This window comes from Mesocricetus auratus, unplaced genomic scaffold, assembly GCF_017639785.1.
Source record: "Mesocricetus auratus isolate SY011 unplaced genomic scaffold, BCM_Maur_2.0 Super-Scaffold_100003, whole genome shotgun sequence".
Lineage (NCBI taxonomy): Eukaryota > Metazoa > Chordata > Mammalia > Rodentia > Cricetidae > Mesocricetus > Mesocricetus auratus.
Genome location: NW_024429188.1, coordinates 14,767,976 through 14,792,423, shown reverse-complemented (window position 1 = coordinate 14,792,423; position 24,448 = coordinate 14,767,976). Strand labels below are relative to the sequence as shown.

Genomic DNA, 24,448 nt, shown 5'->3' with positions numbered 1-24,448 from the left:
CTTCTAAGTAAGTCACATGTTACCCACAGGCAACTCCAGTTGGTGGTCTGCATGAGGTCTTGTATGAACATGATGAATCTCCCTGAGTGGTGTGAAAGCCCTAAGTCTGGAACCCACCCACAGATGCCTTGGTGAACTAGGTGATTCTAAAACGCCACTAGGATTGAGGCCCGATTAAGTCACCACCTGCAGCTTGTTAACTGTGCAAAAGCTGTCAGGAGTGTGGTGTGGGTTGAGGCAGCTCAGCCCAAGGGTATCCTTGGAGCAGTGTCCCCATCCTCAGTTTCTTTATTTGTACAACGGGTTGTGGCTAAGACCTCAACCCCCCCCCCCACCCACTCTACTAGTTTTCATCTGGAGCATAGATTCACGCCCCCAAGATACTAGAATCCGCTCCCCTCTTTCTGCATCACCCCCTCTTGTTTCTCCGGTTTCCATGCCCCTCGCTCCAGGGGAGCAGTGAAAGCTGCGGGCTTGGCAACAGCGCGGGCGCGGCCACTGCCCCCAGCCTGGCCCTCGCTCCGGGCGCACAAAGCCCCCGGCGCTGACGTCAGGGCCCCTCTCGGCACGGCCGGCCCCCAGTGCAGGCGGAGCTGCGCGGCGCTCCCACCCCGGCCAAGAGCGAAGAGCCAAGCGGCCAGCCCAGCGCAGCCCAGCGCAGCCAGCCCGGAGCCCGGCCCCGCGCACGTGCCAGCCAGACCTGCAAACTTGTGCCACCGGCTTTCGTGCGTCCCGGGGGAGCCCAATCGCCCGGAGCCCACACCCCTCCCGCCAGTCTCCAACCATGGGTAAGTGATCGCGCTGGCCCCATGCCACAGCCACGGCCACCACCACCGCCACGGCCTCGCGTCCCCGCCTCTCAGAGGGACGCGCCCCGCCCTACCCCCAGCTCAGGTGGTGCTACCTGAGCCACCTGGGTGACCCAGTCCAGACCGGTGCGGGAGAGGAACCGAGGCTGGAGGTGGGAGGAGCACTGCGCAGGTGTCCGCAATGCCCAGGTGCTCCTCCCTGCCCCATCCGCGGGGACGTCGTCACTCCAGCTGCACCCACACTGTACCCTGGCGCGTGCCAAGCGCGGGAGCTAGAGAGCTGGGCCCTGCGAGGGGTGGAGGGGGGTGGGGTCGGGCAGCGAGTCCCGGACTGCGGGCCCCTGCTTCATTTCAAGGGGTTGGTAAAAAGTGGCTTCTTGCCCATTTCCTGGGATGATCTCCCTGTCACCCGAGCTCCCAGCCCTGAATCCAGTCTTGTGTAGCCCTGCGGTCCACCAATTTTCCTGAAGCCCACAGAAACATATCTGTATCCCCTAAATCCGGGATCTTCCAAGAAAGCTCCTTTCTCAGAACCCAGACCTTTGAAACTAGCGAAGTGGGAGGGGATGGGAAGAAACAGGATGGGGCATACCGAGAGTCTCTCTTTGTCCCCTCTTTCAACTGCCTAAGTGGGACCCCTGAGCAGGTGGAGCCAGTGAGAGGGGGGTTCCAGTGCAGTTGGGGAACGACTCTCAACAGTGAAAGACTCTGTTCAGGGAAGTGACCATCTTTCACCTGCCCGGAGGTGGGTGTTAAGTGGCGGGAGAATCCGTTCTGTCACTTCTTAACACCCCAAATGCTTCTGTCAGCAACATGTCCTTAAACTGGCACCACGGGGAGGGAAACTCAAGAGCTCCTTGGAAATAATCCTCATGCCGCTGCTCTCAGAGCTATGTCTGAGAAAGGGTTTTCTCTCTGCTTCATTATCGTTCTCTAATGACAGCTCCAGCCACAGCGCCACGAGGACTAAGAAGGGACCCTCGGAAACGTTCCTAATGTGAAAAGCAGTGAACTTAAGCGCTGAAGGTTGACAGCCAGGGCTTGGGAATCACAAGCAAGCTCCTGCCACTGCACTCTGAGTGTGTGGGGGTGGGGAAGTGATCTTTTTTATTTTTTACTGATTAAATATTGGGGAAGAGACAGTAAGGAGGACATATCGTTTTCCATTTAAAAAAGAAACCTGTGCCGGGAGGCGGTGGCGCATGCCTTTAATCCCAGCACTCAGGAGGCAGAGGCAGGCGGATCTCTGTGAGTTCGAGGCTGGGCTGGACCGACAGCCTCGAAAACAATACAGAGAAAACCTGTCTCATAAAAACCAAAAGAAAAAAAAAAGAAACCTGAAATAACTTTACATTTAAACACTTTAAAAATATACAATGATCAAAATATGAAAGAAAAAATTTCATCTCAAAAAGTTAGATGCAAGCTAGGATAAGATTCTTCTAGAAGGAGAACGGAGTGGCATGTAACTTTGGTTCTTGATTCTTTCAAAGTCCTCCTGTAAGCGTTAGCCACCACCTCAGTCACCCTTTTAAATGAGGTTCATACATGAAAGTCAGCTGAGGACTGTGGGGCAGTTTGGAGCTGCTTTAGCAACTATTGCTCTCCAAGATAATTGCAGTTTCCCAGACCGGCAGGATAGAGGAAAGCACACATTTCCCTGAAATGGAGTTCTTCCTGGTGTTTGAACTCCAGACATTGAGATCCAGATGTTGGATTTGAGTGACAAATGAGCACACTAGCTAGCACCGTCTGCACAGTGGTGTTTGAAGTACTCTGGTCTTTATTGGGGGTGTTTCTAAGTGGGCATGGAAAGGCACTGAGGTTCTCATGAAACAAATATCCAAGCCAAAAGCCTGCTCTCAAGGAAGTACTTTGTGTCTTGGACAATTATTGGTTCTACACTGCAGTTGCCAATTTGTGTTAATTTGTGCATACTTCATTGCTTCTGGCAGTAGCCTTGGTTTTAGTCTTGTAGTTTACGTGAAAAAGCAAGTTCCCTTCATGCCAGAAAGGAAACATACTGACTTCCTTTACATTCCCAGTAAATGCACTACAGGGCCATGAACTGGCTTTATTTTTCCAGATGTTGTTAATTACTGAATGTACCCTTGTGAATGCACTAATTCAAATGAGTTAATGCTGGGAAATTTCTGACCATTGGCCCATTCCGTTGATTCTTTTACACAATTCCCTTCTTAACCTGACATCAGTTACTTCACTGAAAAAACTAAATGAAATTTGTACAAATACAAGCTCCTTTGGGTTTGCACTCTGAACTGTTTTTAAAGAAGAAGAAAGAATAAAACTTTAAAAGAAAAAAACATGATAAAGAGCACTGGGTGGATATACAATTCTATCTTTTGATGCATCTTCAAAGAAAATGAGTTTTTATTGATTCTCTTTTCTGCTCTGGTTTAGCTACCATTCACATACAATTCACACATCTTAAGAGTGCAAGGCAGCAGGTTTTGATACAGAGTTGTCTAACTAATGCTCCTATCTTCACCCCCAACCAAACCTGTGCCCATTAACACTCTTCATTCTCTCCTCCCTCCAACCCTAGCAACCACTAACCTACTTTCTATCTCTATGGATTTAGCTCTTTCCGATATTTCACATAAATGAAATGAGCCAATTAATATTTGAACTGTATTGGACTAGTCAGTAGCTTGAGCTATTTGGCACAATGACAAGAAATGGTAAATAATGGTACCTAAATAAGTGTACTGAGACTAATTATCTCTCCCGCTGAAGGGGAAGGGTTCCACATGGCACAGCATGTCATCTCCCTATTACTCTGTTGTATCTGATGGGAACCCATTTGGTCAACAAAATTTTGATTTTGTTTTTCTGCCCATAGGCTTGAAGGCAGAGTAATTAAGCAAATTCAATGCAATACATTCTCAGAAGTCCTTTGTGGAATATGGCTCATGTATCTAGAGAGAAATGCTGACATTATTTCATTAGCTGTCTGTGACTTTAAGGGTAGGTGAAGAGATCCGATGTCACAAAACGTGGATGGAAATAATTGTTTGACCCATTTTACACTATGAGAATGTGTCTTAGTTTAAGACAGGTTCTTGTTATGTTGCCTAGGCTTTTTTCAAACTCATGGGTTCAACTGATACTCCTGTCTCCGCTTCTCGAATATCTGGGACCAAAGACCTCCACACCCAGTTGGCAAGAATTTCTTATGATTATGAAATGAAATCATTTCACTATTATTTAAAAGTATTCATTTAAGTTACACATGGTGGGGGCTGGAGAGATGGCTCAGAGGTTAAGAGCACTGACTGCTCTTCCAGAGGTCCTGAGTTCAATTCCCAGCAACCACATGGTGGCTCACAACCATCTGTAATGAGATCTGGTACCCTGTATGGCCTGCAGGCATATATGCAAGGAGAATGCTGTATACATAATAAATAAAAAAAGTTACACATGGTGCCTCACAGCTGATACCTCAGTGCTTAGGAGATAGAGGCTGGAGGATTAGGGGATTCACAGTCATCTTTGGTTACACACCTAGTTTGAGGCCAGCCTGGCCTACATCAGACCCTGTCTCAAAAAAAAAGGCCAGTGAGATGACTTAGCTTGTAAAAGTGCTTGCTGTGAAAGCTGGCCAACCTAACTTGAAAGAGAGAACTGATTCCCAAAAGCTATCCTCTGGCATGTACATGCACATTGGGACAAGCAAATGAACTTACACACACACACACACACACACACACACACACACACACACACACACAGTAGATAAGAGTTACAAGAGAATCCAAGGCCACTGAGATGGCTCTACTGGGCTGATGAAAGAGTTTGCTATACAAGTCTAACAACCTAAATTTAATCCCAGATCCCACATTAAAAACAAAACAAAACAAAACAAAAAAAACCCCAAAACTGGATTCCGTGGTGTCCATCTGAATCCGAGAATTTTTACTTTAAGATGGGAAGTGAAGAGAGAAAAATTGCCCAGGAGCTCAGGAGCCAGCTAGGTTAGAATGCACAGCAAGGCAGAAACAACAAGGGAGACGTTGCCTCCACAAGATGGAAGGACACAACCTGCTCTAGAAAGTTGTCCTCTGGCTTTCACATGCACATCATGGCAAATGGGTGCCCTTCCTCTCTCCCCCCACCCTCTCTCCTTCTCTCTCTCTCACACACAACACGCTGTTTTTAAATTTAATAATGGCGTTACAAATCATCTGGAGATCTTGGTGAAAGGAAAGTGCCCTGACTCAAGCAGCCTGGGAACAGCCTTGGTGACATTTCTAAAAGTCACACCAGCACTGCTGCTTCTGCTGACGGTGGTTTAAAGTCAAAAAAATAGAGAAAAGTCTGGGAAAGTCGGGCACCTGGTCCATGCCCCAGCTTACCCTCACTACTGTATGATCAAGACACACGATTCTCACTCTTCAACCTCAGTTTACTAGAAAAAAGAGTCTGTAAAATTACTTCCTTAAATCTTTACAGATCTACAAGTATGTGATTTAGGGGACAAACATGAGAGAGTAATGTTATGCTGGAAAAACAGGAGCAAACAGCTCCCTAATTGTTTAAAAACTGTTTGGTTCTGTGAAGGCAGCAGCCAGTTGGGTAAAATGCTGGCACCTTCCATGCGCCCGCCTACAGGATGATGGCTGTTCTCCAAGGCAGCGGGTGGAGGGAACCCTAAGGATGCCTTCTTTAACACTTCCAGCTTTGGTGTCTGCCCCCTTGTCTTTACAGAGCTTTTCCTGACCCCCACACCCAGGCTGTGCCCCAAAAGAAAGCAGCACCCTGAAGACCCTTCCACACAACATTTAGTTCTGGAAGTTGGCTCAGGAATTCGGATGCCATTGGAGACAAAAGAGTGGTGTCCTCATGCATAACTGGGCAGGATATGGTCCCAGCATGTGCTAGGCAGCCTCCCCCTGAAACTAAATGTCGAGTAAGGAGCCCACCCGGGGCCTCAGAGAGGCTCTTTTCAAAACAAGCTAAAATTCTGAGTAACCCTCAGACCAAGTCCACTGAGGATTGTTTGTGGCAAACAAGAAGTAATTGATTCTTTACTATATTTTTGCTCTAGCAGTAGCTGTTGGCCAAACCACTTGGCTTCCCCAGGGCTTTTTAGAGGACAGTTACATCCGGGATCAAGCAGTTGGATGCTTTATTGAAAATGCCAAAGTGGCAAATCCTATAAAGTGCTGTTTCTGTCTCCTAAATGTTGTAATTATCCTTAGGCATTAATAGGCTGAGGCATTGTTGGAGAGTCAAGGCCTTTCTTTGACCAAGAAATCCTGATTGGGATTGGGGTTCCTTGACATTTCCCATACATGAGCCATAGCCCATCATTGGTTTCTAATGGCCAGTTTGAGATACTTGTAAAGTAAAATGAGACATAAAGGTGCTCAAATTCAGTCTGTGTGCAGAAGCCTTTCATATTACCCACCCCACTCCCCATAAAACTTTACCCGTTTATTGCCATGAATTATTTTGGCAACTATTGTCCAAGTGACTCATTTTGGATAAGACTTTGCAAAGCAGTGGATCAGGTTTGAAAAGAAACAGAACTTTCTTTTGGACTCATATTTCATTAGTTTATGCACTATTGAATTAATTTGCATAATCATGATAACAAACGTAACTGTTATGAATACCTTTTGGAACCAAGACAAAGAACTCTTCTTAAGTACACAAACTGATGAGAGAAGTAATACTCCAGAGAAGATTCTAATTGTGGACAGCAGTTAAGTATGGTTTAGAAAAAGAAAAGAGGATTCAAGGTGTTTTTGTTACTTTGTCTCAATGCTGTGATAAAAATGGCCTGACAACTTGACAAAGGGTTTATTTAGCTCACAGTTTGAAGGTACAATCCGTATGGTAAAGAACCCATGGCAACAGGTGTTCAAAGCTGCTGATCACAGTCCAGTCCAGTCACAGGAGACAGGATGAGGGATGCTGGTACTAAGCTCACTTTCCTTTTTATGGAATGATGCACTTACAGGTAAGGTGGGTCTTATCACCTCAGTTAACTTAATCTTAGCTATTCCTTCACAGATATGTACAGTGGCTATCCTAATCCTATCATCATACAGCTATGCCTGGGGGGGGGCATGCCTCCTAGGTCAGTCAAGATCTTGTCAAGATGAAAATATAAACCATCATACAAGGCAGTGAAGTGAGTGGGCTGGGTGAATGATGCTGGAGAGATTGCTCAGCAGTTCAGAGCCCTGGCTGTTCTTCCAGGGGACCCAGGTTCAATTCCCAGCACCCACATGGCAGCTCACCACTGTCTGTAACTCCTGTCCCAAGGGATCTGACATCTTCACACAGACATATATGTGGGTGAAACACTAATTCACATAAAATAAAGATAAATAAATTATTTTTTAAAGGAGCACTTCTATTGTATTTTGGGGCCATAGTCATCAGTTGGGTAATTGCAACATAACTGTACTTGATAAGTTTTAAATCCCCAGTTATTGGATATCTGCCGTCACTGATGTAATAAGCCAATCAAACCAAATTAATAAATCCAGGTTTAATGAACAGAGCAAAGCACTCCTGGGTGACCCTCAGGAGGGCAGGAGAGGAATCACGTGGCAAATATGGCTACCAGATCTTAAATAGCCTATAGACGTGGTCCTAAGCAGTCCTTGGGAAGGAAGCTGACCCTTGGTGAGCTTTTTGAGGGGAGGCTTTGGAATGAGAGGAGTGAGACCTGATCATGGAATGGGGCCCCGAGCTGGAGATCCCCAACATCCCAACCTTTTGGGATATGGATGGATGCCAGTAGGGCTTCCACCTAACAGTACTGGTGATCATGGTCTGTAACCCCATCTACTTGGGAAGTAGAGGTTGTAAAATTCCAAATAAATGCATAGACAGAGTTTTGAGAAGACTGAGACCCGTTTCCTCTCTGAAGGTCTAGTGGGAGCTTGCACTGCAGGCATGCTGAGAGGAAGGATGGAAAGGATGGGGCTAGCCATGCAGGCGAGGTAGGAGTGAGCAAGGCTCATCAGTGGTATCCAAAAGAAAGTAACTGGACATATCAGGGAATAGTGTGGGGGAGAATAGAAAACAAGATTCCGGGTAAGATGGCTTAGCAGATGCAGGGGCTTGCCACCAAGCCTGGAAATCTGAGTTTGCTCTCCAGGACCCACATGCTGAAGGTTTGAGGACTGACCACCTGCATACACAGCATAGTGTGCACATGCACACACAAACATGATAAATAAATGTAATAAAAATTTGACGGGGCGGTGGTGGTGTGCGCCTTTAATCCCAGCCCTCAGGAGGCAGAGGCAGGAAGATCTTAGTGAGTTTGAGGCCAGCCTGGTCTACAGAGTGAGTTCCAGGACAGGCTCCAAAGCTACACAGAGAAACTCTGTCCCCCGAAAAATGAAAAAAAATATTCAGGGCACTGGAGAGATGACTCAGCGGTCATAGGTACTTGTTTGTTCTCCCAGAGGACCTGAGTTTGATTCCCAGCAAGTTCATGGTGGCTCACAGCCATCTGTAATGAGATCAAATTCCTTCTTCTGGTGTGCATGAAGACAGAGCAGTCATATGCATAAAATACACGAATAATAAAAAAATCAAATAAAGAAAAAAGACTTGGTGGGCTGACAGAGAGCCAGATGGGTGTGATACATTTTAGTTTATTATAAATGGGCACATATAATCCTGCAAATCTATGATCTGATCATCCTTTCAAGCCACAGAACAAAATATTAGTTTCCTGGGATGGTAAGAGATAAGAAGTAACTTTGATGTGGCTCCTTCATCATTTGGGATTGAAATAGAACACCATCCTTGTCTATTTATTTGGTGACTGTTATTTTTCAACATGTCTGCTGACTTGTTATGAAGGATTTTGTAGAGCATATAGCTGGAGAGGCACACAGGGTAAAGTATGGGAGAAGACACGAGGAGCTTCTATGCCCTCTCTTGGTACACTGACATCACAGGAACTAAGCATTTAGCTACCCTTCTCCTTTGCTTTTTGCCCTTTCAAGGTTTTCAAATTGACATGTGTTAATTATGTATAATAATGGGCTTCATTATGGCATTTTCATGTGTGTGTGTGTGTGATTTGATCATATTCACCCATCATTGCCCTCTTGTGCCCCATCCCCACTGGTGCATTGTAGGATGCTTACCAGCATCCCTGACCTCTATTCACTATATGCTGTGACACTCTCTGAATTATGACAACCAAATGTCCCCCAAATGTTGTCAGCTAACCTTGATGGAATAGGGGCTGGGTATAGGGCCATACTGAGAATGGTTTAAGAGTAAGAAGGGAGTAGAGATGCAGCTCAGTTGGTAGAGTATAGCTCTCATATACAGGAAGCCCTAGGTTCAATCCTCAGTACCTAATGATGATAGCATATGCATATAATCCCAGCACTGGGGAGGTAGAGGCTGGAAGATCACTTCAAAGTCACCTTTGGCTACATAGAAATTTTGAGGCCAACCTAGACTACATGAAATCTTGTCTCAAAAAGTAGGTGGCTACAGAAAACGTTTGTGCATCACAATATCAAAAAATCAGAGCCCTGGCCTCATTGAGGACTTGGTTGAACACATCTGCAAACACATCTGCAAATCAGGGGATCTCTAGTTATAAAGGTCCCCTCTTTCCAGGAGGAAGGCTTGATTCCCGCCCCCAGCTTAAGAAAGTTGCATTTTGTTTTCATTTTTTTCTAACATCACCAGAAAGGATTATACTGCAATTGGGAGTTTGGCACACCATGTGATTCATGCATCCCTTGAAATAAAATGGCACTGTAAGCCATCTCAATATTGTGACACCCTGTCCTCCCCCTCTGCTGGAACAGGATGCCTGTTTTGCCTTGGTTACTTTGTCTAATGCATAGTGCACTTTCTCACTCAAAGGGCTCAATCTCTGAAGTTTGTTTTGCTTAGTAAAGTTGTTGACATCATTCTTCCCTGTTTCCAATAAGTGGAAAGACATGAAGGAGCTAATCACACCCTTAATTACCACAATGGCCTTACCAAATTTAGACTTCATCCCCTTAGCTAGAATCAAATCTAGCCAGCTTAAGGACTTAAGGCTGTCCTTAGGGTGCATGGCTGTGTCTTCATTATGTTTCCAAAGTTCAAGAGTTGGAAAAAAGACTGACTTCCCCCTCCTTATTCAGAGATCCTTCTCTGTAGCCACTGAGTCTTCCTTCCTATTCTCCAGTCTTAACCCACCCCCGTGGAGACTGTAAGTCATTGTTTCCCCAGAGAACTGATCACAGTTCACACAGATGTTTTCAAAAATACAGAAGGCATATCAAAAGTGAAAATTGGAAGGAGCTTAGAAATTCTGTTATTTTATTTTATTTATGTACAGCAGGTTACTGTTTTAGGTGGAGAAGTGTGGCTTTTACAACCTCTCCCCGACTGTTATCAATGGTGGGTTTTCAAGTGGGAGCTTGAATTCAGGCATCTGTTCCTTCACACAGTGAGCTAAGAATGGTGGCATAATTAGCAAAGTAATGCAAGCATTTCAGATAACTTTATTTGATGCAGCCTATTATTTCATATTGCCCCCTTCATTTCCGCACTCAGCATGTTCTCACATTTTCCATGGGAAGTAAAATAGAATCCAGAGCAAGTGTGTGTGAATTACAGCCATTTTGCAAAACTACTATACTGGATTACTGAAAACTCTTTGGAGCCCTATTACATAATGAAGGCTTGTCATAAATACTGTTTGATGTTTTGTAAGAGGCATGAATATTACAAACTCGTTTGAAATTTGTTGGCATAAGATAGCCAACATAAGTATACGAGTTCAATATGTTTTTCCAAGCGCAGAACACAGGCCTGGGCATATATCTCAGTGACTGAGTACTTACCCAGCATGTGTGAGGCCGTGGGCTCTGTCCTCACCACTGGAAAAAAAGGCCAAGTGCGGTGGTGTCCTTGATCTCAGCTCTTTAGAGGCAGAGGTAAGAGGATCTCTGTGAGTTTGATGCCAGCCTGGACTACATGGTGAGTTCCAGGACAGCCAGGGCTACATAGCAGAACCTTGTCTCAAGACAGAAGAGGGGAAGGGAAGGAGGAAGAGGAAGGGGAAGAAAAAGAAGAATTAGGAGCCCTTGCAGAAGCTTCTGTCGAGGAGCCTTTCTGTCATCCCTACCAAAGGTAATCACTAGTTTCCAGCGGTATGGTTTTACTTGGTTTTACATTTTATATCAATTGAATTGTAGAGTATAAATGCTGACAGCTTTTGCTCAACATTAACAACATTATTTTAAAACCCAGGGATGTTTTCTGTCTAGAAGACAGGCATGCTTCTAAATCATTATGGTTATAGGCATTTATGAAAAAAAAAGCCTTTGTCTATAGAAATTTAGTAGACAAGGTATGAAGCATGAGTTTGTAACTCTTATTTTAGGTGAAAGACCCCACCACAGCAGCCATGAGAGAATGTGGAAAAACACTTGAAGAGAGATAGACTGTTTACATGTGCAAACATGATGGCACTGAAGAGATTAGGACAATAATACATCTCCGTGTGTGCTTCTGAGAGGGAAAGTACATGGTGAGGTGCTAGGCATGGAGGAAGCTGTCACTGTTAGGTTAGATCATTCAGGAAATGATCAATATGGATGCTTTTCTGGCTTCAGGATATAAAGCTGTAATAGAGGCCAGGGCCTCACTCCAATGAGCTTCCTGAATAAGATGGAGTTTTAGGATGTGTCTGAATCAGCCATAATTCCTCAGAAACTGACAGTAAATAGAGTACAAGGTTGGAAAAAGGTTCGAAGGACTGTGATGATTTCTGATTTTCATCCTGAAATACACAAATAGATACAGAATTATCTTTGACAAATGACTTCTTTGGGTGTTATTTGGTCATACACAGCTATAATCTGCCTGCTTTCCCTCAGTGAGAAGTTTTATCTTCTTGACCTCAATAAAGATGTGGTCAGCACAATGGATACTTTATTGTCCCAATTTTTATCATGTCATCATGGTTTTCAAAGTGATGACTCCCATATATTCTTCCATGAGGAGCATGTGAGAATTTTAGCTTCTCAGTGTCTTCAGCTTTGGTGTAATTATATTGTTTCATTTTTCAAAATCTGGTAGGTATGAATGGTATGTAATGATTTTTATGTTGAATTTCCCTAGAGAGTTTAAAACTGTGGGCTAGTGTCTTGGCTACTTGGGTTTTGTCTTCCAAGTATGTCCTCGTTTGTCTTCACTTATGTTTTAGATCCTAATCGTTAGAAAGGATGTGGTCAATGTGAGTTTTTCCTGTGTGTGACCCACCTTTAACTTTGCCAAACATGTCACACTGTACTGAGTCTTCAAATTGTCAGAAAGTCTCAGTGATCAATGTTCCCTTTCACTACTTTATCATTTCTGTTTTTTATCCTTGTATTACTTAAAAATCAGTCTTGTTCCTAAGGTCAGAAAAAAATGCTTTCCTTTTCCTCTGTTATTTCTTTTAATGGTTTTACCAAGTTATACTTTGAACTTTTCAGTCTTTATTTGTCTCTGTTGCCTGTGTGTGTGTGTGTGTGTGTGTGTGTGTGTGTGTGTGTGTGTGTGTGTGCTTATGTGTATGGATGTGTGCATGAGCACACAGAGATCAGAGGAGAGACATCTATCACTTTTTCCCCGAGGCAAGATCTTTCTTACTGGGGAAGGGGGTTGGGCCCAGGCAATCTCTGCCACACCCCTCCTTACCTCTGCATCAGAGTTCCATATGTCCATACTATGCCTGAGGTTTTTTTTTTAAAGATTTATTTACTTTTATGTGTCTGTGTGAGTGTATGCGCATTACATATGAACCAGGTACTCTCAGAAGTCAAAAGAGGGAATTGGCAACTCCTGGAACTGGAGTTACACAAAGAACCACCATATGGATGCAGGGAGCTAATCCCAGGTCCTCTGTAAGAACAGTAAGTACTCTTAATAACTGAGCCATCTCTCCAGCCCACCAGCTCATGCTAGCTTGTTATGTGTCTGCTGGGGATTTTAACTCAGGCTCTAATGCTTACATATCAAACACTCCCCAGCCCTTTAGTCCTTTTTCTCCATCAGGACGTTTTTTGGTATAGAATTATGCTAAAGTGTTTCATTTTATATAATATATATAGAAATCACTCAGAGTTTAACTCATCCTCTTGTGTTGGTTTTATATTTTATGCATTTATATTACATATGTGTGAGTGTGTCTGTGTGCTAATATAAACAGCCTTGGTTATATTCATTTAAATAAGCCTGGCAATCTCACAGAAGTTCTTCTTTTAGCTCTTCTTTTCTGAGCTATTCTTGGTCTTTGCTTTGGAAATTGGCTTTTCATGGTCCACAAACATCCCTGAACAGGCTTTTGAGTTGGGGTTGTAGTAAATGTTCTGACCAACATGCTGGTTGTATCTTCAGAGATTTTGAGACAGTCTCATTTAGCCCAGGCTGTTCTGGAGTTTGATATTCAGCTATGTCTGGTCTTGAACTCTTTTTTTAAATGTTTGTTTTTATGTGCATTAGTGTTTAGCCTGCATGTCTGTGTGAGAGAGTTGAAAACACTGGAACTGGAGTTACAGACAGTTTGTGAGTGGCTATGTGGGTGCTGGGAATTGAACCTGGGTCCTCTGGAAAAGCAACCAATGCTTCCAACCACTGAGCCATCTTTCTATCCCCTGGTGTTGAACTCTTGATCTTCTGCCTTTGCCTCCTAAATGCTGGGATTATACATGGGTACTACCATGCCTAGCTTTGAAAGTTGTTTTTGTTTTTGTTTCAAGACAGAGAACTTACTTTGTAGAACAGGCGGACCTCAGAATTACCGAGATATGCGTGCCTCAGCCTCCAGAGTACTGAGTTTAAAGGCATGTGCCACTACTCCCAACCTTTGAAATTAATTTGAATGGCTCCTTGGTGTACAACCATCTTCAGTAGAAGGAAATTTTCTACATTCAACCTAAACCCTTTCCTTCTGTCTTGTATTCTGTATAAAGACAGGAATTTGAGGCCCATCTTTAGGGTATCTGGGGTCCTAAACAAGATCCCTTTATCACAAGATGATGAATGCTGTGATTTTATGGAAATGACACTTTAACTTTTGAAGTGTGGCTCCAAATTCATGGACTCCTGGAGAAATTGTAAAACAAGCCGCTATAGTTGCTGGATATTCTCCATTGCCCACTAGAGTTCCTTCTCAGTAGAAAAGCTGATTTGGATTCTCATACTATATTGTTATGACCAGGAGTTCTTTGTGGAAGTAACACAAATTAGAAAAAAAACAGCATAAGGTTTCAGCTAAATAGTAATAACTTGTGAGGCTAGCAGGATGGTTCAGTGGATAAAAGTGCTTGCCACCCAAGCCTGGCAACCTGAGTTTAATCCCCCAGAACCCACTTAAAGGTAGAAGAAAAGAACCAACTCCACAAAGTTTTCTTCTGACCTCCATACATAGCCTTCCATATAATAGACATTTTTTTTTACTTGAGAAACAGAGGCAGGAGGTTCACTGCAAGTATGAGGCCAACCTGGGCCACATACCATGATGTTGTCTCAAAATAAATAAAACAAACAAACAAATAAAAAGAAACAAACAAGAAAGCTGCGTGTATGGTGACACATGCCTGCAGGTCTCCGCACTTGATAGATGGAGGCAGGAGACTTGGTAATTCCCAGTTGGAAGAGAAAGGAAAAAAAGGTAATTTTCCATTATATATCAGCAATGTTCAAGTGTTACTTCCAAGTTCAGTGATGTTGCTTGTGAAAAAAAAAAGAAAATTTCATGGTCCATTCAAGATTACCTAGTTTCCCTAAGTAATTTAATGGAACACTTCTCCTAAACTATTTTACCTAGCTATGTACCCTGTGAAGAGGAGGGCAGCAGTTGGCCTGTAGCACGGGCTTGCTTTATTTCAGAAAGCAGCTTATTCAGCCATCAAATGAGATGACATGTGTGACTGCTACCCATCACTTCATAGAAATACTTGTATTCTCCAACAAGACCTCAAGCTTTTACTTATTTATTTATTTCAAGGGCAACAGAAACCACAAATGTAATTTTCCTAAAAAAATAACTTTGAGAATGTGATTTTTAAATTTTTATTTCATTTTATTATTGGAGGGTGGGGGTTGGTGACAGGCTTTCTCTGTGTAGCCGTGGCTGTCCTGGAACTCACTGTATAGGCCAGGCTGACCTCAAACTTAGAGATCCACCAGCCTCTTTAAAAATAGGGTGCTGGGCTGGAGATGGCTCAGCCATTAAAGGCTAGACTCACAACCAAAAATAAAAATAGGGTGTCTCATGGGTAGTGAAGACCCAAACCAAACTTGTGGATACTTTCTGTGTCCATCTGTGGCACTTCACTTACATACCTAACCTGAGATTTCAGAGCCTTAAAAGGCTACAGCCATAAGAATCCACTCTCAAGGTTTACTTCTTTTATAATGTATTTTGTCACTGAGTAGCTTCATGATGTTAATATTTTACTATTTACAAATCGAAGTAGAGGGTTGTGGGTATACCTCACTGGTAGAACACATGCCAAAGGTACTACTGGCCTTGGAATCTATCTCCAACACTGCAAAATAAAAATAAATAAGTCAAATTTAAATCTAGACTAAGGGTATTCCTTAATAGTAGGGCACTTACCTAGTCTATAGAAGCTCCTGGGTTCAATCCCAGCACTGTATAAACAAATGGAAAAATACATAAAATAGAAGTATAGACTCGGGGTGTGGTTTGATGGTGAAGGGTGTATTCAGCATGCATAAGACCCTAACTTCTGTCCATGGCACCAATAAATAAGGACATAAATAAGTAAGTTAAACTAAAGTCTAACTTTTACCATCATATTTTAGCTGTCAGGGATTTGTGTAGACACAGAAGAATTACTTCTTTATAAAAGGAGATGCAGTTTCCCCAATCTTAACATGGCAAATGAGATATTTAAAAAAAGAAAGAAAACAGGCGAGGGATGTATCTCTGTCTGCAGAGTTCTCACCTAGCATGCATGAAACTTTGGGTTTGATCTCCAGAACCTCCTAACATGGGCCTGGTGGAACACATCTGTAATCCTGACAGTGAAGGATCAGAAATTCAAGGTCATCCTCAGTTACTTAGGGAGTTCAAGGCCAGTATGGACTGATATAAAACTCTTTTTTCAAAAAAGAATGGAAAGAAGGGAGGGAGGGAGGAGAAAAAAAAAGCTTATGCTGAAGTAACTGCATCTTTCTGGATAAACCCCACCCAGAAGCAGATATAGTCCCAAGTATCATTCTTTACTAGTAACAAGGTCACCTACTCATGATAATTCTCTTGATACAGGACTCTTACTATGAACCTGGCACCATGACTTGTTTGTGTTTGAGACAGAGTTTGCCTATAAATACCTGAGTGGCCTAGCAGCAGCTATGTAAGACTAGGCTAGGCTTGAACTCCTGGGTGATCTTACTGCTTCTATCTCCCTAGTGCTGAGTTTATAGGCCTCTGCCCCCATGCCCAGTAACACAGAATTTTTATGATTGAAAAACAGGGAGCTGCAAATGTTGATAGCATACATAAAACTCACCATAATGAGCTTCAGAAACTCCTTTGTACCCTAAATGTTTTGTTTATATATTATTTAACTTTTCTAGGCAACACTCACATAATTAATGTAACAACAACAAAAAAAGATAGGGCAGAACACTGAAGCAAACCAATTATTTTTTCAATCACCATTTAATTTGAAGTAATAGGTTTAACCTTTTTATATTTTGAGAGATGCTAATGAATAGTATAATGACTGGTTTAAGTCTCAGGTTGCCCTGACTTTTCAGTTGCTGGTGTAGCTGCTAGGTTGAGGAGTATGAATTACACATTATTTGGGTCGTTTTAAAAAATACACAAATGTGCCTTTTTCATATGGTTCGTTCAAATGTGGCCTCATTGTCCAACATGCAAAAAAGGGGGAGAAGTCATGGTCTCAATTTCAGACCCCAGAGTTCCTACCAGCCACTTATTCTTCTAAAATTGTGTCCATGATGTGGTAGTTTCATTCTTGTCGGTCTTCAGAAGACACTGCTTTTAAGTTCCTCTGTAGACCTGAAGTTGCTCTCCCAAATCCTGTCCTGCAGAGGCATAGGAGGCCACTCTCCCCATAGCAAAGAGTTAACACCCTAGTGCCTGTCCTCTGCAGATGTGCTGTCTGCTCAGCATGTGTGTTAAGGGCCTGTCTGGCTGGATCCAGTGTATGGACAAGCAGGGGAAGTTCTTTAGCTAGGTTTGACTTCATCTTTCACTTAGAGTTAACAAGTGCTTCTGGGAGTTTTGATGTTGCTCTACACAGTTGACGATAAGCATTATTTATAGCCAAAGTTGAAATTGTTAAATCTATAGATATCATTTCCAAATAATTATCAATTGGCAGCTGCTCATGTCCATGCAGTTGAATGATTTCTGAATATATGTATACCTCTGGTCAGTCAAAGCCTCACAAAGAAGTGTACCCTCACAGATTGTTTAGAAGTTTTATTTTTAATTACTTACACACAGTTCTTAACCAGTCATGAATATTATTAAAAATGAAAATAATAGTTCTCTTTGAGGATAAAGAACAGGGACGCCTGTATCTTGGTTTCCTATAATTAAAAGTTGATCCATGGCTGTTGAGATGCCTCAGTGGCTAAAGGTGCTTGCCACCAAGCCTGCTGGCCTGAGCTCGAACCCCAGGACCCACATGATGGAAGGAGAAAACCAACTCCTGCAAGTTGTTCTCTGACCTCTATATAGGTGCTGTTGTGTTTGTGCCTCCTCACTATAGAGGGGGGGACATGAGGGAGAGAGAGAAATAGACATGTTTTTAAGATTTAGCTAATTAAAATTTAAAAGTTCATCCTTATGTGAAACAGCAAGTAATCAGAACTGTCGCGTCTGCTGCGTGGCCTGTGTCCGAGAACGTGCAGAGGGTGTCGGGGATTGACAACACAGAGACTTGTTCAACGATGTAAAGAAAACTTTAAGCAGGCTCCAAAAAGGTTCAAGAAAACTTCCTAAGAAAGGCTCCCACCAGAGAAGCTTCTGCTCTCTCCTCTACCCTGGCTGGTTCTGCTCTGACCCCAGAAACTGATCTGGGCGTGGCAGAAGAGGTGGTTAGTCTTTGGACAAGGTCGAGGTCAGGGTGGTTTCTGTGGGCAGGCCTTTTCCAGGAACTTAATGCCCCCAGGCATTGTATTGTTTTTAGTAAACATTGTCTTACAGCTGCCTACTCCCAGGCAGAAGGGGAAGTGGGTCTCTGCTCAAGGTCTGGTGTTCCCACACAGAACCTTTCTCATTAGATAATTTACTCATATTTGCAGACTTTTTTTTTTTCTTTTTGTGATGCTGGGGATAGAGATCAGGGACTCGTATGCTGAGGGATGTCCTTCTGTATGTGTTTCTCTTATTGGTTGATGAATAAAACACTGTGGTCAATAGTGGCAGGAAGATAGGTGGGGCTAGGAGAGGAGGAGAGTTCTGGGAAAGGTAGCCATTGAAGCTCCGGGAACAGACATGTAGTCGCCAAAGGAGTAAGAGGTCCAGACCCTTTTCTGGTAAGATAAGACCATGTGGGTTAATACTTCAGACAGAGCTAGCCAATAAGAAGCCCCCTAGTCCTCGGCTGACAGTTTTATAACTAACATAGCATCTGTGTGTTTCTTTGGGACTGAGAAGGATGACGGCACATGGCTGGAAAGAAACTGTCAGCAACACTTGTACATGCTTGGCAAGCACTTTCCACTGAACCACATCTCCAGCTCTAACTTACTTATATTTGAAAGCAGTTACTTGTTCTTGAAAATGTCAAGGAAAAAAATCATAAAACTCCTTATTGGCTAGTGAGGAAAATCCTCAGGCATGATGATGATGATTGTAATCCCAGTACTCAAGAGACTGAGGCAGGGGTATCATGAGTTCTATGCCAGCCGAGTCCATAGAAGGAAGTCAAGACTGGCTTGGGCTGCAGAAGGAGAGCCCGTCTCCAACAAGCAGAAGGGCAAACCAACTCCTCTTCTTACTCCCAACTCCTATCTCCAGTCCATCTTTAATGATCCCTGCCTGACCAGTGTGATTCTATTTGAAATCTTTATGAAGAAAAGAGGCTATGTCTATGAACCCTTGCCTGAGCTTGAAGAGTTGATAAATGCGGAGTCTAAATAAGGAAGTTAGAGGGCTTGAAGTGTTAAGACAGTAACCATAATGGAAAGGAAGGTCTGCCTCACTGTATATCATCTGCCCAAGGAACTAGAGATTTTCTATGCCTCCATCTTCCTATCTATAAATGCTGTAGAAAAGGTCTACTGTTTAGTCTTTACCCTACCAGCTATAGAAGTACCTGAAGAGAAAGGCTGTAGGCAAGGCCCATGCTCCAGTAACCATTTGGGGTAATGTTTCTAACTGTGTTGATGCCATCAAAGGCATTCTTTGAGGCATGGATTTCTTTCCTAATCAGCCTCCCAGGTCTCCTGGTGCACATTCATTGCTCATGGGCACTTGCAAATGTAGACTACGCCCTTAAACCTTATGCTTTGCCAGTCCTTGCCTTTGAAGTGGACACCAATAGTCTGGTGGCACAAACGCTCGAAAGCAGAGAAATTTAATTATCTATCTATCTATCTATCTGTCTATCTATCTATCGTCTATCTATCTATGGGAAGTGGGAGCATGTCATGGCATACATGTGAAAAATCAGAGGACAACTTTAGGGAGTCAGTTCTCTCTTTCCACCATGCATGTCCCTCGGATCTAACTCATGTTATCAGCCTTGGAGGCAAGTGCCTTCCTTTGCTCTTTGAATTATCTTGCTGGCCTCAGAGGAGAAGTTATGACAAAGATAAATGCAAAGCAATAAAAATGTATTCAAGAAAGCATTTTCCTCTGACAATAGAATGCTCCTTAACACTGGCCTGTAGTTCTACCACATACATGTGAGTGTATGTAATTCTGCCTCCTTCTGAACTGTGGTTGACTGTTTTTGTGACTGTACTAACAAGTTTCACATTTTACTTATACCAATGTGCTGCTTTTTTTGCAAGTGAACAATCTGCTGAAATGAAACATGCAGCTGGGAAGAACCCGACCTTTCCAAAAGGGCATTTTCTGAATGTAGCGAATTATCATTGATAGTCTTGTGCAATTAGGAAAATAGAGATGGTTGGGGATGAAACTGATCAAGACCACAAGTTGTATAGGGGAGTCAAACCTAAATGTCAGTAGCTCTAAAAGACCTGATGAAACATCAGCATTACTTGGTGCTTCCTTCTTCATAAGCCTCATGACACTGTCATGCTTTATGAAAATGAATTAGATCGCTGGTAAGATGGCTTGGCCGATAAAAGTGCTTCCAGCTGTAGCTTAACCAACTAAGTCTGATCTCCAGAAACCATGGTAGGAGAACTGACTCCAGGCGTAATTCAAATGCTCACTGAATTCTAGTCTCAGATGTTATTGTCTGATCCAGTAATCCATTTAATTAGTTTTATATATCTGTCACCCATGATAAGTATCTTTGGGGGTCACGGAGACAGGTTATATGTTATTATTCCTATGGTAAGTTTATAGTTAAATTAGCAAACGGTACTTAGTTGATTTAAAAACATCTACAGTTTGATCGTTTGGAGAAAAAGAAACTTCTCTATGTAATTTGTTCCTGTTCAGTGACTAATTCTTCATTTAACAGGCATATCCCTTGATCATATACAGTTTGGAGAAATAAGTTATTTAATAAAGCACTAAAGATGCACTATTAATTATTTATTAATTTAAATGGCCATGATTGAAAACAAATGTAATGTTTTTAAAAACTACTATATGCATGTCCTTACCATGTTAACAGAGTGAAATCACTTTAGTGGAATCTTACTTGAAAATTCACACATACAGTCATTGTGTCTTGAGAGTGACAGGAATCTTCAGTTCACCAGCCATCACTGATTTTTCTCAAGTCTGTTCAATGAATGTGTCATTTGGACTTCAGTCAGGACCTCCCCTCTGTTGTCACAGAGGTCCCTTAAATCTTAAATACCTGTTCCAGCTGGAGCTTCTTTCCAACACAAACCAATTTATGAACCACTACATGTTCTTTTCAAACAGACAAGCAGCAAAGACTGCTGCCTTCTTTTCCATGCAGTGGCCCCACCTTAGAGCAGTATGCAGTCTGATGTGGCAGGCATTGACTGCTCTGCCTTTTGTGCAGAATTGTTTTGCAAATGGCTGAGTCTTGACATTCCCATCACGGACAAGTAGAGAATATTACTTTGTGGAGCTATGGGTTCGTATTGGTGAAATAAGTAAGTCCTGCTTTGGACATGAGCGATGACAAGTGCCTTTTGTTTGTTTGTTCCTCTGTTTAGATTTCCATTCCAAAAACTTAGGGGGCAGCATAGGAGAGAGATTCACTTCAGCTGAGAGCTTCTCTTTGCTCCACTCTGGCTGTTATGGAAACCTTTCATTGGCAGTGTCTGTATTTCTGTGTTTACATCGTTTGGGTGGCTCAAACAAGTTCCCTTGGTCACCGGGAAAATAAAAAATTAGAGTTGTAGCCTCCCAAGGCAGGCTCAGAGCCTGCTGCCTGCAGTGCCCTTCCTGCTCTATACCCACGTGTCTCCTTCCCCTGCTGAGGGTGAGTCCCCAGCAGCTGAGGCTCATGCTGGGCCTTTCACAGCCCCCTGGGGGGATGGGTAAGTGACAGATGCACTTAATTAGTAGACATATTATGAATGCAAGAGAATGAGCTTTGACAAGTGTTTTGAAGTCAGGACAAAAGGACACTGCTGTATGAGTCAACTTGATTTTCACAGAAAGCAGAATATATGTGTGTATCAATTAAGAACTGAACATATGCACACACATACACATAAGACATAACCCCATCATCTAGGAAAGGAGCCTATACGTAGATAATAACCTATGCTAATGTGTGTTGCCTTCATGACAAACACAGCCACTTTTCACATATACATATATGTTATATGTACATATATCATACATATGTGTCACACACATATATAATGGCCTGAGCCCTTACTATGTGTACACATTATTCTTAATGCTTTCTTGATCAGGCATTGTAATCCTTACCATATTACACATGTGACAAGTGAGACCACTTAGCTAAGAATCATCAATACCAGTTAGTGTTTGAAGTCAAGAACTCTGGCCCAGTTTTGTGGCCCTCATCTCATCTTAGTGGATGTAGTGCAGTTGATAGCATTTAATGGCACCATTGGTTTGGTTTGGTTTGGTTTGGTTTGGTTTGGTTTGGTTTGGTTTGGTTTGGTTTGGTGGGGGTTGCAGCTCAGAACCATAGGGGATCTGCTAAGAGACCCAGGGGAGGGGAGGGATTGGGAGAGGGAGATAGAGAACAGAGAATACCCTGTCTCCTCCCTGAGTAGCAGGGTCACAGACATGCATCACCATGCCTGTTTTATTCAGTGTTGGGGATGGAACTCAGGGCTTCATGCACGCTAGGCAAATACTCTACCAACTGAATGAAAAGCCCCAGACCAAGAAAATACTTCTTTATATGCATGCTTTTGTAGTTACTTTTAAACAAATTTTGCATTATTTATTGGGTGGAAAGGTCTACAGAGACACATGTGACAATTTGCAAGAGTCAGTTGTCTCCTACCTTGTGGGTCCAGGAGATGGAACTAGGGGCATCAGACTTGGCAGAAAGTGCCCACTGAGCCATCTCACCAGCTCTGTAATTATTTTTTTAAAAACCAATTTTCTTTTTTTGAGACACAGTCTTGCTATGTGAATCATGCTGTCCTTGAACTCCCAGAAATCCTCCTGCCTCCACCTCACTAGTGCTGGAATCACAAGAGCATCACTTTGTTGATTCAGTTGTAGAGATATTTTTCAACAGCAGACCAATGTAGGGACCTAAGACAAATTGTCACATGTTGTCTAAGCAGTACTTTGCAGAATGAAATTTTTGAAGCAGGGAGGCAATATCTGGGGGCTCTACTCCTGGATTTACTATGGACTAAACCTGGGATCAGATTGTTCAGCCTTGCCTAGCTTGGTGTTGGTTTTCTCAGGTATTTGAAGGAAAGGGATAGGTCAAAGGGAGTGCTGAACACCATTTGTGGTTGCTGGCTGAGAGAGTCTTGAGCTGGTAACTCCAACATCACAGCATAAGGCAGTATTTCAGAGCAGCCAAGTGATTGACTGTTGGCGAGTAATGTTCACATTTGCTTTATTCCAACACATCTTCCAGCCCCTTGCAAATAGACTCAACGGTCAATGAGCATAGCACAATGCTTTTTCTTTGCAGGAGATCTTTGTTGACTTCGCTCCATTTCGCAAGTCCAATATCCCAACTCTCAGCAGAGCCTGCTCTGCTGATCTTGCCAGGCCAGTACCCAGAGAAGGCATGGAATTCAAGCTTGTCCAAACTTCTTGGTAGGATTTTCTTTCAATAGAACTTGAGATGGACCAATGAGCAGTTAAACAGTCACAGAAATAGAACCTGCTTTTGGGAATGAAGTTGTGACCCAAGATTTTAGGATAACAGTCTAGGCTCTACCACACACTCAATGACACAAGAATGAAAGAAATGAATAGGGATATGAAGTAGAGAGAAAGGGAGTTTTCCACTGTGGCCACACTGGAAAGTAGACTAGACAAAGAGCTACAGTGCTCAAAAGTGTCTTCAGGATACTGACATGAGTTCTTGACCTCAATAGAGAAAGAACTGGAATCTGGGGTGGAGATCTGCATAATTAGGCAATCCCAGCCATCCTGGGAAAAGGTCCTTCCTGTCAGGTTTCTTTCTGAAGTCCACGGCCACTTGAGCCTTGAGTAATATGCCTATGCAGAATCAAGCAAGAGTCATGACCCAAAGTGAATGAGACAAGTGCGAAATGAAGGCAGAGGTTCCAGGTTTTCATCCTGCATTTAGTTCTCTGTGAGTTCTGTGAGTCAATGCTTTTCAGAAAAAGCAGCTTCGCAGTGCCTGTTTCCAATTTAGTAGAAGCAGTGATTTTAAAGGGTGCAAATAACAGACATCGCCTGGCTTCTATTGCTGTCTGTGCAATATGGCTGTCATTAGCCATTCCAATTTGAGCTACTTAAAATGAATTGAAATGCAGTTCTCTGGACATATTTAAACTCTCCAGTGGCCGTGTGTGGCTAAAGGCTACTAGATTGGACAACCAAATAGAGTACATTTCAAAAAAATCACAACAAATGGCACTCCTCTTTAGCAGTAGACTTGGAATGGGAGTTGAGATGATTCTGTTTTAGCTTGGGATCATAAAGTCTCTGAACCGTATCTTAGAACTACTCAAAGCTTCTGAGAGCATATCCACTCTATGACTGCTACTTCCATGCCCTTGTGTGGAGCAATATTGTGATGCCAATGTGTGGGTAGGTAAAATCGTGTCCTTTTGGCTTGCAAATGTCTCTAACCTGCAGCTTCATCATGCCTTCCATGTTTCCGGCACTGCTTCTCATCTGGAGTGATTTGACTTGGCAGTGAGAATAAATGCCTTGCCAGTGTATTCAGTGTTCACCCTGGGTTGGACATAGTGACTGATGATGTTCTTTCACATAAGAACAAAGGAGCATCCCAGCTATGTACTGTTCTCAAATGGAGAACTTTGAGAATGCTAGGGCCTAAGTGTAGGTCCCACCCACAAAA

General features: G+C 42.9%; 1 protein-coding gene across 2 annotated transcripts in view; it reads left to right on the top strand.

Annotated features, from left to right (window-relative positions):
- The first annotated feature begins 466 nt into the window (after positions 1–466).
- Positions 467–24,448, top strand: part of Gpm6b (glycoprotein M6B) — a 145,112-nt gene continuing 121,130 nt past the window's right edge. Inside the window, exon 1 of one of the 2 annotated variants that reach the window (XM_040744050.1) lies at positions 467–788. In XM_040744050.1, coding sequence (XP_040599984.1) covers positions 785–788 — 4 coding nt within the window. In that variant the 5' untranslated portion in view covers positions 467–784. The remainder of the gene's footprint in view (positions 789–24,448) is intronic. The other variant, XM_005074191.3, reaches the window with a different exon arrangement.